Consider the following 16,026-nt stretch of genomic DNA (forward strand, 5'->3'; position numbering starts at 1 on the left):
TTTCATTTACAGATAGACGAACAATCAGAGAGGCTTATTCATATTTTGAAAGATATACTTTGAACTTGTGTTGTGCAGTTTCAACGTAACTGGGATACATACCTGCCTTTGATGAAGTTTGCTTATAAGAGTTATCATATTGTATTTAGATGACACTGTTTGGGAAAAATAATTTTTAGGTCCCGAAATTGTCCAGAGTACTAATGAGAAGATTAATGTCATAAGAGAAAAATTAAAGGTAGATAGAACAAACAAAAGATTTATGCAGATCAGCGTTAGAACCCACTTGTGATAATTTTTTTTGGTTAGATTTTTCCTTGTAAGGGTATACTTCAATTGGGAAAACATAAGAAGTTAAGCCCTCGGTATATAGCACTACAAGAAAATTGCTAATAGATGACAGACAACTTATGACAGATTATGGGTATATCATAAAATTATGATAGACCTGTGACATAATTTTCAATCTATCATGAATTAATGATGGCTTTGTGATAGAATTATTTTTTATCACGGATTAATGATGGTTTTATGATCGAATTATTTTTTTATCATGAATTAATGATGATTTTATGATATAATTATTTTTTTATCACAAATTATTATTTTTTACTTAGCCACGTGTCGACTTATAATTTGTTACTTAATATGTGAACAATTAAACTATATAATTTCTAAAGAATAAAATGAAAAAGTGAACCCTAAATCTAACCTAATTAAACACGCTACTTGTTAAGTTGTTGCCGCCGCTCCCCTACTGCTCTTCAATTTTTGCAAATGAGATTGCCATTATATGCATAAACTTTTTCGATGCTTGCACCAATCTCATTCTCGTCCCATTAGACGACCATCCTGTCTCCGTTACAACCATTCTGATGTCGTCGTACTTCAAGGCAGACAAGGCAGCGAAAACGGCGTCGATTTGGGCATCGAAGTGGCTGAAATAATGAAACTCGTTACCCGCATCCACAACGCCGGGGTTCTCCCTAAACAAAGCGTAGTCTAAAGAGATGACGTTAGTGGTTGACTCGTAGGCGAAAAATGGGTATGCATTGAACATTAGGAAATAACCAATTTGGCGGAGGAAATCCAACATGGGCTTGAAAACGAGTTCGATCAATTCGGGTCGGAAAGATCCAACTGATGACGGGTAAGAATTTTGCAAAGCGCTCAAGGCAATGGGTGATGAGACTTTAATGGAAGAGTGGAGATTGTACTTGACTTTTTTTGGACCTATGAGAAGGCAAATGAGGGGCGTTTGGCTGCAGAGAATAGAAGCTCGTTGGGTAAGTTGACGGTGACTATCTGTCATTTGACTTTGACCGATTATTATATAATCCAATATCTTTATAAGAAATTCAAATAATCTCAATTTGACTTTGAGCAAGATTGTTAATGCTCATTACCTTGTAACTTATTTTCGCATATGCACAACATGTTGCAATCAGACACGTTATATGCTATTGTGTAGCTTTAATTTTTCTGAATAAGCTTGTGAGATGCAAATTGAATAATTTGCAACCTGTGAATTATTTATTCAATGTCTAAGGGTTGGAAATTCAGGTAAATCAGTTTGTTTAATTGATGCAGCATTCCAGGTGCTACCCATATCACTTGCGAGAACGAGATCTGATTAATGACGGAAAAGTTCTGTACTAAATTTTCGATGAGGTAAAATTACAATTACACTCTAAATATAGATTAAAATATCTCAGACAATAAAAACAACAACCTCAAGACATCATCCCTTGCAAGTAGCACTCTATTTATGCTCATTTGTTTCTTGTTATATTTAGCATGTTGCTGTATATACACATACACACAACACGAATATGGAAACTTGTTAAATTCATCATTTACAAACATTTCAAGTTGGCTCTCTTTTTTCCACCTCATTGCCACTAGTGTGATGTGAATAAGCCTGCAGTGCATCATGTTTTAAGTTGCCATTCTATGGAATATGAGTAGACACATATAATAAATAGATCTAGTGACCCATGTGTATGCATGTCGAGTCATGGAAAATATTCTCCAGGCACTAGTTAGTGTCTTCCCCCAACTGGTTATCATTTTACGCATTCATTTTAAAAAAGAATAAACGAACGTTCACCCCCGTCAAGAGTATATAAAAGACTAAGAGAAGTGCAAAAGAATATACGTACATATAAACATTTATATAGTAATAACATGAAATTCGGCCCAACCCAACTCTATCCAGTGTTATATTCTTCTTTGTTTTTTTTATTTTTAATGTTATCTTTTTTTTTCCTTTTTTTCTCCTGTGCATATGGCTAGAATTAGAGTACTGTTGGAAGATGCTGGGTTGCTGCATATGAGTTGGACTAGTAGTTGGAGTGTTGCAAGATATGTGGTTGGAATTAGAGTGCTCTTGGAAGATTGGATTACTACTGGAATTTTTATAGCAAGTCCTGCTGTTGGAATACTTGAATTAATCTTTGAAAGTTTTGTTAGGTAACTTGGTTTGGTGACTGAAATTTTAATTGCTTCTTGGAGATTGATTAGAATTTAATTAATTTTTTTATACTTTGGGATGGTTTTTTCAATTTGGGATATTTTATTATTTATTAGTGGTGATCTCATTGAATATTAGATGTATTTATTTTGAAATTAGTTTGTTGGATTGAATGGATGTTAATTAATGTCAATTTTTTTTGGTTTTTTATGATATTAAATAGGAATTCATCAACAAATCATAATTGTAATATTTTTTTAAAAAAAAATCAAAACTTTATGACGGGAAATAGCCATCATACATTCTGTCATAAATAATTTACTGTTAAAATTGAATAATAAATTTACAAATGATAATTCAATTTTCTGCCAAAAATTTTAAAAAAGGCGCGTAAATAAATTTAAATTTTATTTAATTATTTTTATATTAAAATATTGTGTGACAAATATATGACTGAGCAAAGCCATCATGAATTAATGACGGAAACTATTATGTCATAAATTAATGACAGTGACATAGATGACATATAAATTATCCGTCATGCACTCCCTTTTATGACAGTTATTTTCTGTCACCTATTGCCTGTTTTTTTTGTAGTGTAGGCACATATGAGATTATTCAGCTCGCTGTTCCAGTTGCTTACCATTTGGCCTTACCTTCAGAGTTATCACGAGTTTATGATGTTTTCTGTGTTTTGATGCTTTGGAAGTATATTTATGATCCTTCACATGTTCTGGATACAAAACCAATCTAGATGACAACATATTTGATTTATGAAGTGAAACCAATTCAGATACTTGATCAGTAACAACACGTGTTACATAATAAAACGATCTCACTGGCTAAGGTGATGTGGAAGAGTCACAATGTAAAGGAGGCTAGTTGGAAGCATGGGGAGCAAATGCGATCGTGATACCAGTATTTATTTCAGGCAAGCATGTAAATTTCGAGGACGAAATTTGTATAAGTGTGTAGGAATTGTAGTACACGTGCATGCAATGGATAAGCCAAATGTTGCTTGTTGAATTGGAAACAGCTAGATGCTTGTTTCATTAGAGCCACCTGCATGCTTTACTTATAAATGGAATAACTATCTTAGTTACGTTGTGCCCCGACCTGAGTTCCCACGTCTGCTTTTCTCGGTCCGCAACCCAAGAAGTTGGCTTTGCCAACACAACATTAGGGTTGTCCTCTTCTGCTTGCTAGTGGATTCAATTGTAATCGAGAGCAAAGCATAGCTAAAAAGGAAAAAGAAAAGAAAAGAGAAAAAGAAAGAAAATGAAAATAAGAAGAAAGAAAATAGAGGTCAAGATAGAAGGAAAAGAAAAAGAAATAAGAAAGTTACAGGAATTGAAATTGGATTGTTAGAATTATATTCGTTAGATTAATAAGTAATAGATTTATAAAATTCAAGAAGTTATGATTTAATTTACAATATACGCATAAGCATTTATATCAATTTTGAATGTTAATTTTTGAACCTTATATTTTAGGAGAAATTCAAGAATCAAAGGACCTACAAGAGCCCCAACGAACACAAGAGTGAAATAAGATCTGTGAATGAATTATTATTATTGTTAATATTATATATTCTATGAAGCATTTATTTTTACTAATATGAATTAGTATCATGTTATGATTATATGTTCAAACATTAAATGATTGATTATCATGACATGTGATTGCGAATTACCATATGTATACCCTTCCATGTAGGCTTTGCGCATGTGTATTCAGAATTAGATCACTCTACTCGCGCGATATAGTTAAATTCTACTATGTATTGAAAGGTTTTTCCCCTGCTCTGCTTGCACGATGATGATCACGCGAGTATGATAGTTATTCCCCTGGGTACTCTTTGGTACAGTTTGTCATGTATGTATGTATGATATTTCATGTTTGCTTATATATTATGTTCAACGTGGAGTTATGTCATATGATTATATATAAGTATTAGTACACTACTTTATACATACATACATACATATATATATATATATATCTACTTACTGAGCCACAAGCTCACTATTTTCCTATTTACCTCATTTTTTCTAAGTTTCCTTAGGACTTTGTGTAGCTCAGTTTCTAATTAGTTGAGGTTGGACCACAACATTCACTACTGCATGACTTGTATTTTGAGCATGAGATGTCAATTGTGCAAGTTTTGAATATATTTTTGGAGGAGGCATAGATGTTTCTATATGATTACAGTAGGGGCCCAAGGCCAATTTTATATATCCATAAATTAGATTTATGTCATGAGATCTATATATTAGATTGCATGATTCGCCTCGGATCTAGCAGATGATCGGGCCGGGTCCTGTTAGCCTTTATTTTTAATGTTTTTTTGCTGCCATTCTCTATAATATTCAATCAAGAATCGTTTGTAAGTAAGTTTGCAGACATCATTTTTATCATTACCACAGTGGTGATGCTATCGCCCAACTGATAGCAATGGGCACTGGATGATGGCAGCATCAGCCGATAGATGGGCGCCATTGGCCAAGCAATGGTAGCGGCCAATGGTTGATAGATGGATGCCATCGCCCAAGTGATTGTATTGGGCGATGGTGCCATCGTCTAGGCGATGGAGGCAGGTGATGGTGTCATTGCTAATGATGATGGAGGTGATTGTATCCATCGCCCACAATCTCAGTGTGGGCAATGTGGATGATGGAAGCCATCATTTTGTTCTAAATATTTTGGTCCAGAATAAGTATGCTATATGTAGTTAAAAATGTATGAAATTTAGTTGTGCAGTTAGTTTTGATAATGAATATTTGAAACTGTTTACATAGCTAAATTTCCCAATATTATAAAACATCGTGCCCATAATCCAAGAGTCAAAATCTGTGCAGGCTAAGTAATTATTATTTATAGTCACACACGCAAGTTATAGCCAACGCAACTAGAGATATTGAACCACATACGTAAAATTCAACTCAAGTAGATGGGCGACGCTTTGAAAATCGAACCAATCCAATTCAATGAATAGAGGATAAAACCCATGAAGTTGACTTTTTGAGAACCCATGCCACCACCTTCACCTGATGCTGCAATGAAGTTGAGTTTTTGTTCAACTGAATTAATGGGGTGGAAATGCTTCAGCCGACTCAGCTTTAGTGCACCGCCGCAGTACTCCGTTTATTCATGACTGAGTTTTTGGCTTCATCGAATAATTGATTTATAATTAGGAAGCATGGGTTGTGATCGGCACTCAGAAAATTAGAACACACGTAAAATAATAGGCGAAGAAAACATAATGCAAGGAGTAATAGAGATGAGCGTATATACAGAGCTGAGTATCATTATCATATTGATTAATATTTCTCATAAAATTCTAAACTGCAAACTCGAGGGTTGCAGCTTTTAAAATTGGGGGAACTTCTGCAATAGGCACAGTTAATTAAAAGCATTACTTAATGATGTCAGTAAATATGGGTATTTTTAAAGGAACAAATGTTTGCTTAGTCTTTATATTTTAAGTTAATTATTTGTTTAGTCTTTATATTTAAAATAAATACTTCAAAATACCATTGTTAAGTATGTTACAATCATACTCCTTACTTTTTCTTTCTTTTTACAATAATATCTTTACAATAATATTCTTAAGGATATCAAAAGAAAAAAAAAAGATAATTCATCAAATTAAAAGTAACAAAAAAAATTTGCACAAACTTTCATATTATTATTTTACTTTTAGGATTAGCTTCAGTAAATTAATTTTTCTATAAAATAATTATTAGTTAGATTGTAAGGATATTGAACATTGCTAGAAGTGGATTGATATTAGTTTATTTATAAATAATTATTAGTAAGATTGTTGCAAGGTACAAAAAATACTCTTTCAAATTAACATATATTGGTTAATTTGTTAATAAATAATTATTAGTTAATTAATTTTTTTATAGATAAATTAATTAATGTCAAGAATATTGATGGAAGAATATTATTTTCAAAGAAAAGAAAAAGTAAGAGTAAGAAGGTAATATATTTAATTGTAGAGATTTTTCAAAATATTTTTTAAGAATATTAAGAATAAATGGACTCTCAGGTCAAAATATAAGCACCGAACGAGTATGTACCCTTTCTAAAGAATAATTCATGAGAAAATCATAAGTATTCTTGGTAGCTTAGTATCTACACCTATCTGCACTATGAGTATATCATAGGGATGACAAAATCCTCCACGGGTTTGGGGCCCCATGGAGCCCCACCCCAAATGGGAAAAATTTTTAATAATTTTTAGGGAATGGGGTGGGGAGTGGGGGAAAAATAATCCCCAAATTGTTAACGGGGTGGGGTTTGGTATTGCACTCCCCACCCCACCCCCCCCAATCCCCATTATATATACATATGTTTTTAATTCTTATTTAATAATTGTTATTTTATCAACTATAATGTCAATTAATAATTTTTTTAATTTTTATGTAATATAAATAGAATATGAATAAAAGAAAACCTTACAATATTTTTCAACTTTAAAACATTATTATATTTTTTTTCTCTTTTAAGGAGCTGCTCTCTTTAAATATTTTTCACTTTTAATATCATTTTAAGATATTGTTTCAAATTTTTAGAGATTTTTTTTTAAATTCAATATTTTATAATATGGTAATGATTTTATTTTAAGCCTCTAATTTTTAATTTACTAAAATTATATTTTTATATCAATTATAAAATAAGTAAATGGGGAATGGGGTGGGGATGAGGGAATCATTCTCCACGTGGGGATTCCTCATCCCCAACCCACTAAATTTATTGGGGAATGGGGTGGGAAATGAAGGCAAAATTTTTTAATGGGGTGGGGAATGGGGTAGGCATCCCCACCCCCACCCCGTCCCATTGCCATCCCTAGTATATCACCTTTATTTTCAATAGATCATGTAAGAATAGATGTACACATATTAAAAATTAAATTAAGTGTAACATTCTGTGTTTTATGTGTCTTATAAGTTTTGCTTTAAGCTTAAGAAATGATAATATATAATTAATGATGAGAGAGACCTACCCAGCTGGACCAATAAATATTGAAAGATGTATCCAATTAAAGTGGTACATTCTCAAAAAAGAGGTGGTGATTGAATATGAAGTTGGCCCACTTTTACCATATTGCCAAGCTGTTACTGACAGCGATCAGCAGTTGCAAGAGCTTTCAAAACGGGAAGCCAAAAACAATTTGCCTTCATGTTCTGTGCAATTCACATGCATGTGTATCGCATTCAATTTCTACAACTGCCACGTACACATTTCACCTGCATATCTACTGAGTGTTAGCTAGGTGGTGCTAGTCTTGTTTCTCAATGCATGTGAGGGCATTTGAAAATGGAAACTATTCGCCGTTAATGGATTTTGAATTTATTGACTCCCAGCAATTCCCTTGCCGCCGCGTTTAATTCTAATTAAAAGATCCCATTTATACGCTTTGCCTAACATTCGGTGCAACATTTTTAATGATCAATAGCTGTGCGTCTGCCTGTATCAGCTGTCTCATATGGATGAAAGTAGAAATGGAGTAAATTGTAGCTGTTCAAATATTTAGTGAGCAAAGATTAATTGTAGATCGTTTTACATGTTATACAATCAAGGGCATGTTTGAGTAGAGTTAGACATGACAATTACAAACATATCCTTTGAAGTGTTCTTTACACACTGTAGGTGATTTACGTTTCAAATAATATGATAACAGGATGCATTAAGATCATTCAAATTATATGTTGTTGTGTATAATTTACATTCATCGTTGCCTAATCTGAAAAGGCAATAAACCAACTATCAGTCGGGATAGATGCATATATTTCTCCAGATATTAGGATAAAGGTCTCGCTAATAGTTAATTCAGATTTGTAAGTTATAATTGGTATGCTATTTGGCTGTGCTATAAATATATAAATTCAGACTCTTATTAAGCTTTGTAATATCAGTAAATTGTAACAATTTTTTTTTTTTTTTGTTAAAGGATCATAAACATAGTAATTAAAACACAGACGATCACATCAACCATATTACCACAAGATTGTGATGACTAGTCTTGTGTCCCAATAAAACAAAGTGACTTACAAACACTCAATAAGATTATCGGAGCCTCTGAAAATTGCATCATTCCAAATTAGTGTAAGTTTTAAAAATAAAAAGAACTTTATATTTTATATATAACAAATAAAAATTATCACCACTATTATCTCATAACTGGATTATGCATGGAATCTCTTCAGCTGTAACCATTCTGCTTAATCTCAGAACTTTGATTCCTAAACCTGAACTCTGAACTCCAAAGTATAATCAGAGATTTTTATTGATAAGATTTCAGAACAGCTCCACAGAAAGTACAAATAATGGCTCTCCAAGATTTCCAGTAAAATGGAACATGGCAGAATCTTGTTGCCGTTTTCATGTCGGCTACACTTGCTCCTCCGCCGCACCGTGAGCAAATCCCAGCCGCTGGCTTGCATTTATGCACTTTGCGTGTCTGATCAACGAGAAAACAGAAGCATACCATGTCGTTTCTTGGCTCTGTTGAGCTTGTGTGCTACTCAGTTAAAGAAGAGCTAGCTGTGAGTTATGATGTGATATGTTGAAGCTTAGGTTAGTTGTGAATGCTGCCGGGCAGGTTTCTGTATATGCAAATTGGGAGTTAAACATCGAGCAAGTTTCTGCAAGCATAGTAGTGCGTGGCAGTTAGCTGAGGACTTCGTTTAGGGTTACTAGAAGTGTGGAACAGATCGAGGTTTAGCTGTCATATTTTAGACCCGTGGGTTTGTGCCACGTGTGGAATACAGTTGGAACTATTATTTAGTAGTGCAATGGCTGAAAAGGATCTCGGACGTACACGTGGAGGAGAGTGTAGAGACCGGTGATAGTTAGGATCAGCAACTGAAGCGGCGGGGTCGGGGAATGTGGGCGGACTGTGGTAGTTGTTCGGTGGCATTCGGTCCATGTTTGGTTGATATTTTGCACAAATTAATTAATTAATTAATGTTTTTGTTAATTGTAAATTGTAAATTGCTAACACGAAATTTTTTTATAGCTGTTATGATCGATTGATTTTTCTGCTATCTGGGCAAACGGGAATTTTGAGTTTACATTAATCGTTAGTGGTATTTGAATTGTTTTTCTTCAAGTTGATTGATAGATTGAGGTTACTTTGTGTTGTGGATTGATGAGATTTGAACTTTAGGATTAGGGTTTATGAATCGATAAATTCTTGGTTTCTAGGCTTTTCCATTGACAGAAAAATCGTGCCCTTTGTTGGTATAGTAGCTAGGGAAGCAGATTAGTAGATTGTAAATTGTAAACTGCCCGATACTAGTTGATATCAGAAAGTAAAAGGAACCTAGGTGCAGTTTGCCTTGCTTCTTAAGAAATTCGAGAAAAGTCAAATCATGCCATAAAACAAATAACTAAGTCTCATTAATGATTTTGTAACTAAAATTGACATTTATATATATATCATCGACAAGCCCTAGCCATGTGTTTTTTTGGTCGGTGGAGCATATATGCCTTTGATAAATATTAAAAAAATAAAAAATGGAACACATAGGCCTCTTATTCATTTATCTTTAATTTCATGAACTACAATTAAATCATAATATCCAATAAAATTCAGGTGGCTTGGTTTAGTTTCAAAATTTTCGGCCATAAATTTACTCTGTATTCATTACTTTAAGCATAATTTTTAAAATACTCTTCACATTATTATAAATTTCAACTTATTTTTATTTTTATTTAAAAATAAAAAAGAAATAAGAGCGGTTGATAAATTTTTTTTATATTTTTAATAAAAAAAATAAGTTGAAATTTATAATAATTTAAAATATTTTAAAAATTATAATTTCTTATTTAAAAGATAGAGATAAGATATAATTTAAGAATTTTTAATGTGCTAGGCCAAGCAATATGAGTAGAGAATTTGAAAGCTAATTTCTACTCTTGCCTTATATATCCTCATCTTTGATCATCAAGTCTCTAGCCAGCCATGTGTTTCATTGGGGTATGCTCTCATTTAATATATTCAATCCAAACTCAAACCGGCTTTTCATTGCCGAGTGGTGGTGAGAACATCAGCTCCTCGACTCATATATTCTCTCCTAATTTTTTTTTTTGAAATTTGTTATACACAGATGTTACTAACATTACATTAGACATTACAATTAATATTTACAATCATACTATATAACTGGGACCACCGCCATACATTGACACACTGAAGCACTTGCTCATACATTTTAAATCCTCTCTAATATTCGAGGGGTGCCTACTCTACTCACATTTAGTAAGGGAGAGACTGTCTCCACTCAATTATATTGATAATTGAGGGAGTACTGAAATTAACCCCCATAAAGCTCTTATGGAGGCTCGAACCCTTGCACTCAATATTGTAAGTGCAAGGCTTCTCCCAATGGACCAAAGGCCCATTGGTCTCTCCTAATTATTATTAGTTAGCTGGAGGTACACATTTCTTGTACTTACGTGGGTGGGGCAAATATTTTTCGATTATTAATAACGACAAAAACTTAGGTTGTAATACATAAATTTGATCTAAAAATAAAAGTAAAGAAATAGATATCTATTAAATATTAATAGTGGTAGAAATTTAAGTTGTAAACCATAGACTTAATCGCTGTAGATATTTAATATACACATATGCGTACTATAAAAATTTTACATTTTGAATTGTTTCTAATCCTAATGATTAAGTTTCATTTGAGACTGATGAAAATATTGTAGCAGAGTTACCAAACTTGAATAATACCAATTCATAAATGTTAGATGACTTGGCAGCATACTTGGCATTAGTTAGTATTCTAGAAGTGTGAAGTGGACAGCTTTATCACTAAACTTATCACTAGTTCGAGTCCTTTAGCTTTTGCATTTATTAAGATCAAGATAAAAATAACTATTTTGCTAGACTTGATCTCATTTTTAACTTATCATGATTTCCTATAAGCACTATAAATGTACACTTATGAAGCTAAAAAAAAAGATAACAAATGCTTTATCTCATCTTCAAGCCTATCTTTGTAATTCAAGCTAGAATCAGAGCAAGGCGAGCTTTCAGTTATGCAAATTTATTCAACATGAATGCTGCAAACCAAACACCAAAAACTTTCGACTTTTTGACTCGTATCAAATGGGATAGGCAAAATTTTGTGATATGGAAGTCTTAAATGCTTTCTTCCATTTGTGCTTGCAATCTTGAAAGCTTGATTAACGGATCAAAATTGTACTCACTAAATTATTGGTCCAAGTAGAAGAGGATCAAATTGTCATTTTAAAATCGAAAGTAAAGAGTATATATAATCGCTGAGACAAGATTAGCTTTGCTTAGCTGGCTCCTGGCCACAGTGACTAAGTCACTTTTACGCACATAAGTTCAATATACAAACTCTTTTGAGTTTTGGAATTGGAAACTTTGTTTGCATCTCAATCAAAGGCTTGGATTTTGCAGATTAAGATGCAACTCTAAACCATGAAAAGGAATGCAATAACCATGGGTAATTATATCAACAAAATGAAAATTTTAATTGATAGCCTTGCAACGGCTGGAAAAAAATTTACTAAAGATGATTTAATTTCTTATATTCTTCTAGGTTTAGGAACTGAATATGACCCTATTGTTGTGAACATTACAACCAGAATTGATGATTTATCTCTGCCTGAAGCTTTCTCTCCTTTGCTCAATCATGAAAGTCAAATGAAGCAACTCTCAGTTGTTACAAATCTTGAGTCTGAAGGCAGTTTCAGTACTAATTTTGCGAGAGCTTCTTTTCACTAAAACAAAGTTGTAGGAAGACGATCTATGTCAAGAAGTTTTAGAGGCAATGGACAAGGCAGAGACAGAGGAAGAAACAACTTTGGCAGCAGAGGAAATAGGCTAACTTGTTAGGTTTGTCTTAAATACGGACATTCAACATATCAATGTTTATTTTATTCAATCAAGGGTTCTTTGAAAGACAAGAAGCAACACAAGTTGGTCAGGCCTTTACCTATATGGCACTTCCTACTGAAGAAATAAACAATGGATGATATTTGGACAATGGTGCAACACACCATGTCACAAACAATCTAAATAATCTGCAAATTAAGTTGGAATTTAAGAGAGGTGAGAAGTTAATTGTAGGTAATTGTAAAACTCTAGCAAGAGCTCACATTGGCAGTGCACTTAATATTCCAAACTGTAAAGAAATTCACTCTCGATTGAATTGAATAATTCAATAAAGAGGAATATATGTAGCCTAGAAATCTATTCTAAGAAAATTAATTATAATAACTATTATAATAAGATAGAAGAATTGCTGACCTATTTCGATACATAGTACCTAATAGTTAGTTTTATATAGCTATACAATAAAATCTAATTTCATTATTTGGATTCTTCAATTATCCCCCTCAATCTGGTTGGTAAAGATTGGTCATTCCCAGCATGTCTAACATATTTCTGAATGTAGGATTAGAAAGCCCCTAAGTGAGGATATTAGTAATTTGGCCACCTGTTGGACCATAAAGAACACAAATTGGTCCATTGTCGAGTTTCTCCTTTCTGAAATGTTTCTGTAGTGATCGAAGCTGCTCAAACCTATGCAAGATACACACTTCCCAAGATCTTTGATCAAGTTTTAACAAGTTGCACTGTACGAAGATTAAATCCAGAGAGAATCAATATTAACTCAAGAATTAACTTATATAAGAAAGGAATCAAGAAAATTGAAAAGAATAGAAACAAGAGAAAATATCCACCGTCCACCCGTTTTTTACACCTTTTTTAAAAATACACAATTCCTTCTTTTTTTTGGCTGGAATCCACCTAAACTTACATTTTGTTTCACTTTTCCACTTCCGTTTGGAATCCGTTAAGAAAACTAACGAAAACTTAAAAAAATGACCGTTTTACCCCCAAAACGAAAATTACAATTTCACCCTAAAAAATGCCAAAAATAATCAGATTTAATGATGAATATCATTATTGGTACGTTAATGAAGTACAAAAAAATCTTAACTACTAGAGATTATAACTCAATGAATAATAAAACTCTACTTATCTTAAATTCAATTGATGGTTTGCAAGATTGGGCTATTTTTAATAGTACTATTATAATTTAGCATTCTAATTACAGACATATTTAAAAAAAAAACCTGCATTTGATGGCTGTGGAATTAATTTCTTTATTGACCGATGGGGAAAATAATTAGATTTAATCTGATTATTTTTGGTAATTTTTAAGGTGAAATTGTAATTTTCGTTTTGAGGGGTAAAATGGTCATTTTCTTAAGTTTCCGTTAGTTTTCTTAACGGATTCTAAATGGAAGTGGAAAAGTGAAACAAAATGTAACTTTAGGTGGATTCCAGCCAAAAAATGAAGGAATTGTGTATTTTTGAAAAAGTTGAAAAAAACGAGTGGACGGTGGATATTTTCCCTAGAAACAATCACAGCCAACACAAGAATCAATTACGTGGTTCAGTTGCACCAAGAATGGCACAACCTACATCCACGGGAGAAGCTTTCTGGAGAGCTTTTATTGAACAATAATGGAGGATCTTTTCCACAGCTTACTCACGAGACTATAGAGAATGATTTTCACCCACTCTGTAATCTCTCTCTTAACATGTTTACTCACAATAATGAATCAAAACTGACACCAGTCAGTTTTATAGCTACTAGAGCAACAACCCAGCTAACCTAGAATGTACAGCTCGATGACACGTAGAGTAACGACCTTAATGAACTTACTTAAGCTGGCTCACATGGTCATCACGTGCTTAACTTAAAGCTTTGTTTAAAAGACACAGAGACACTGTCGTTTCGTGCTTATAAGAGTGAATAGTTGCACACGTGATGTCCTCGTGACTTTTAATGCTCCTATTTCACCAAAGCATTGTTGTTTAAGACTGATGAGTTTAATTCACTAGCAAGCCTCACAGTTTCTCCACCTCAGCAGTTTTGGTCAGTGCACTGGATTATGTACAACAATGATAGCAGATTTATTGTCACAACATAACTGTATAGGTTGTTTTTACTTTGCGTTTAGATATTCTAAGATTATCTTGAGCTAATGCCATTGATCTGAATTCAGATTCCGCACTTAACCTCGATACCATAGTTTGCTTTTTTCAATTCTCCATGTCACTAATTTTCCTCTGAATAAAGTACAGTAACCCAAGGTAGATCTTTTGTCCAAAGTATTTGGATGTGTTGTATTTGCTTATCTTCGAGTTTATAACAAACGTAAACTAGATTTTTTATTAGATAAGTGTATATTTTTAGACTATAATATAACTGATCAAGGGTATAAGTGTCTTCACATGTCATGAAAAGTTTATACGATGAGACATGCCGTCTTCAACTAATTTGATTTTCCTTTTAAAAGTGATTCATCCTTCAAAGTCTCGAAGAGTTATTCAAACCACGGTTTTATTGCACTCTCTCATTTCCCTATGGTTTTAGGTATTGAAGTCTTTTAGCTCATAACTCTCTCAATTGATCAAATAATAGACTTTCCATTAAAATTCGTTCACGACACAAGAGTTTAAACAAGTATCAAGTCAAAGTGAGGAAACCATTTTGAACCAAACGCTAAAAGCCCAACTATTGAAGCCAACCTTGAATCAAAGACTAAAGTCCAAGAAACTGATAACACCACACAATCTTTAGCTAACACTAAATCCATCAGTCAAGAAGCTGACAACACGGACCCTTAACAGCCTAGCTCATCTCCTCAATTACAATAGCCAACACATACACAATCCATTTATCTAATGATTACTCGTAACAAGGCTGGCATCTTCAAACCCGAACCTAAGCTTTACCTAACAATCTTAAATACCTAACAAAAGTGTACTTTATGGTGTCAGTGAAGCTTTGCAAGATCAAAATTGGTATAGTGCTATGATAAAAGAAATAGCTTCTTGGTTAGAAAAAACACATGGTATTTGGTAAAGCCTACTTTTTGACATAAATATTAACTGTAATAAATTGATTTTTCGAGTAAAACAAAAAGCCGATAACCATATAGAGAGATATAAGGCTCAATTGGTTGCAAAAGTATTTCATTAGACTTTAAAAATAGATTTCAATGAGAATTCCAGTCCTATTGTTAAAGTTGCAACAATTAAATTAATATTGAATATTATTGTAATGAACAATTAGGGTGTAGTACAACTTGATGTGAACAAAGTCTTTTAAAGTGGAGAGTTAGTTGAAGATGTTTACATGAAGCAAAACCAAATTATATGTGTAAATTGAAAAAGCCACTGCATAGGCTTAAGCAAGCTCTCATAGCTTGGATAAAAAAACTCAACTGAGCATTGGTTGATTGGGGTTTCACAAATTCTAAATTAGACACATCACTCTATTTCTCTTGCATTAAGGACAAATATAATATATGTTCTTATTTATGTGGATGATATTTTAATAACGGGACGTAAAGAGAGTCCAGTGAAACAAGTCATTGAATGACTTAATTGTCAATTTGCTTTGAAAGTGCGCAGCCAACTAAGCTATTTTCTTGCCTTGAAGTTCATCGTACAGAGAATAGCGTACGTCTTAGTCAAGACA

General features: G+C 33.0%; 1 protein-coding gene and 1 pseudogene across 1 annotated transcript; both read right to left on the reverse strand.

The window, feature by feature from the left end:
- Positions 1–401: 401 nt before the first annotated feature.
- Positions 402–5,050, reverse strand: LOC127900294 (glucan endo-1,3-beta-glucosidase 14-like; annotated as a pseudogene).
- Positions 5,051–8,588: 3,538 nt separating this feature from the next.
- On the reverse strand, positions 8,589–9,096 carry LOC102611350 (hypothetical protein). The gene has a single exon (XM_006491564.4). The coding sequence runs from the start codon at positions 8,970–8,972 to the stop codon at positions 8,766–8,768; it is 207 nt and encodes a 68-aa protein (XP_006491627.1). The 5' UTR covers positions 8,973–9,096; the 3' UTR covers positions 8,589–8,765.
- Positions 9,097–16,026: the final 6,930 nt, after the last annotated feature.

This window comes from Citrus sinensis, chromosome 2, assembly GCF_022201045.2.
Source record: "Citrus sinensis cultivar Valencia sweet orange chromosome 2, DVS_A1.0, whole genome shotgun sequence".
NCBI classification, from domain to species: Eukaryota; Viridiplantae; Streptophyta; class Magnoliopsida; order Sapindales; family Rutaceae; genus Citrus; species Citrus sinensis.

Coding starts and splice junctions, on each gene's coding strand:
- LOC102611350 (XM_006491564.4), bottom strand. CDS start 8,972: ATGGTATGCTTCTGTTTTCTCGTTGATCAGACACGCAAAGTGCATAAA.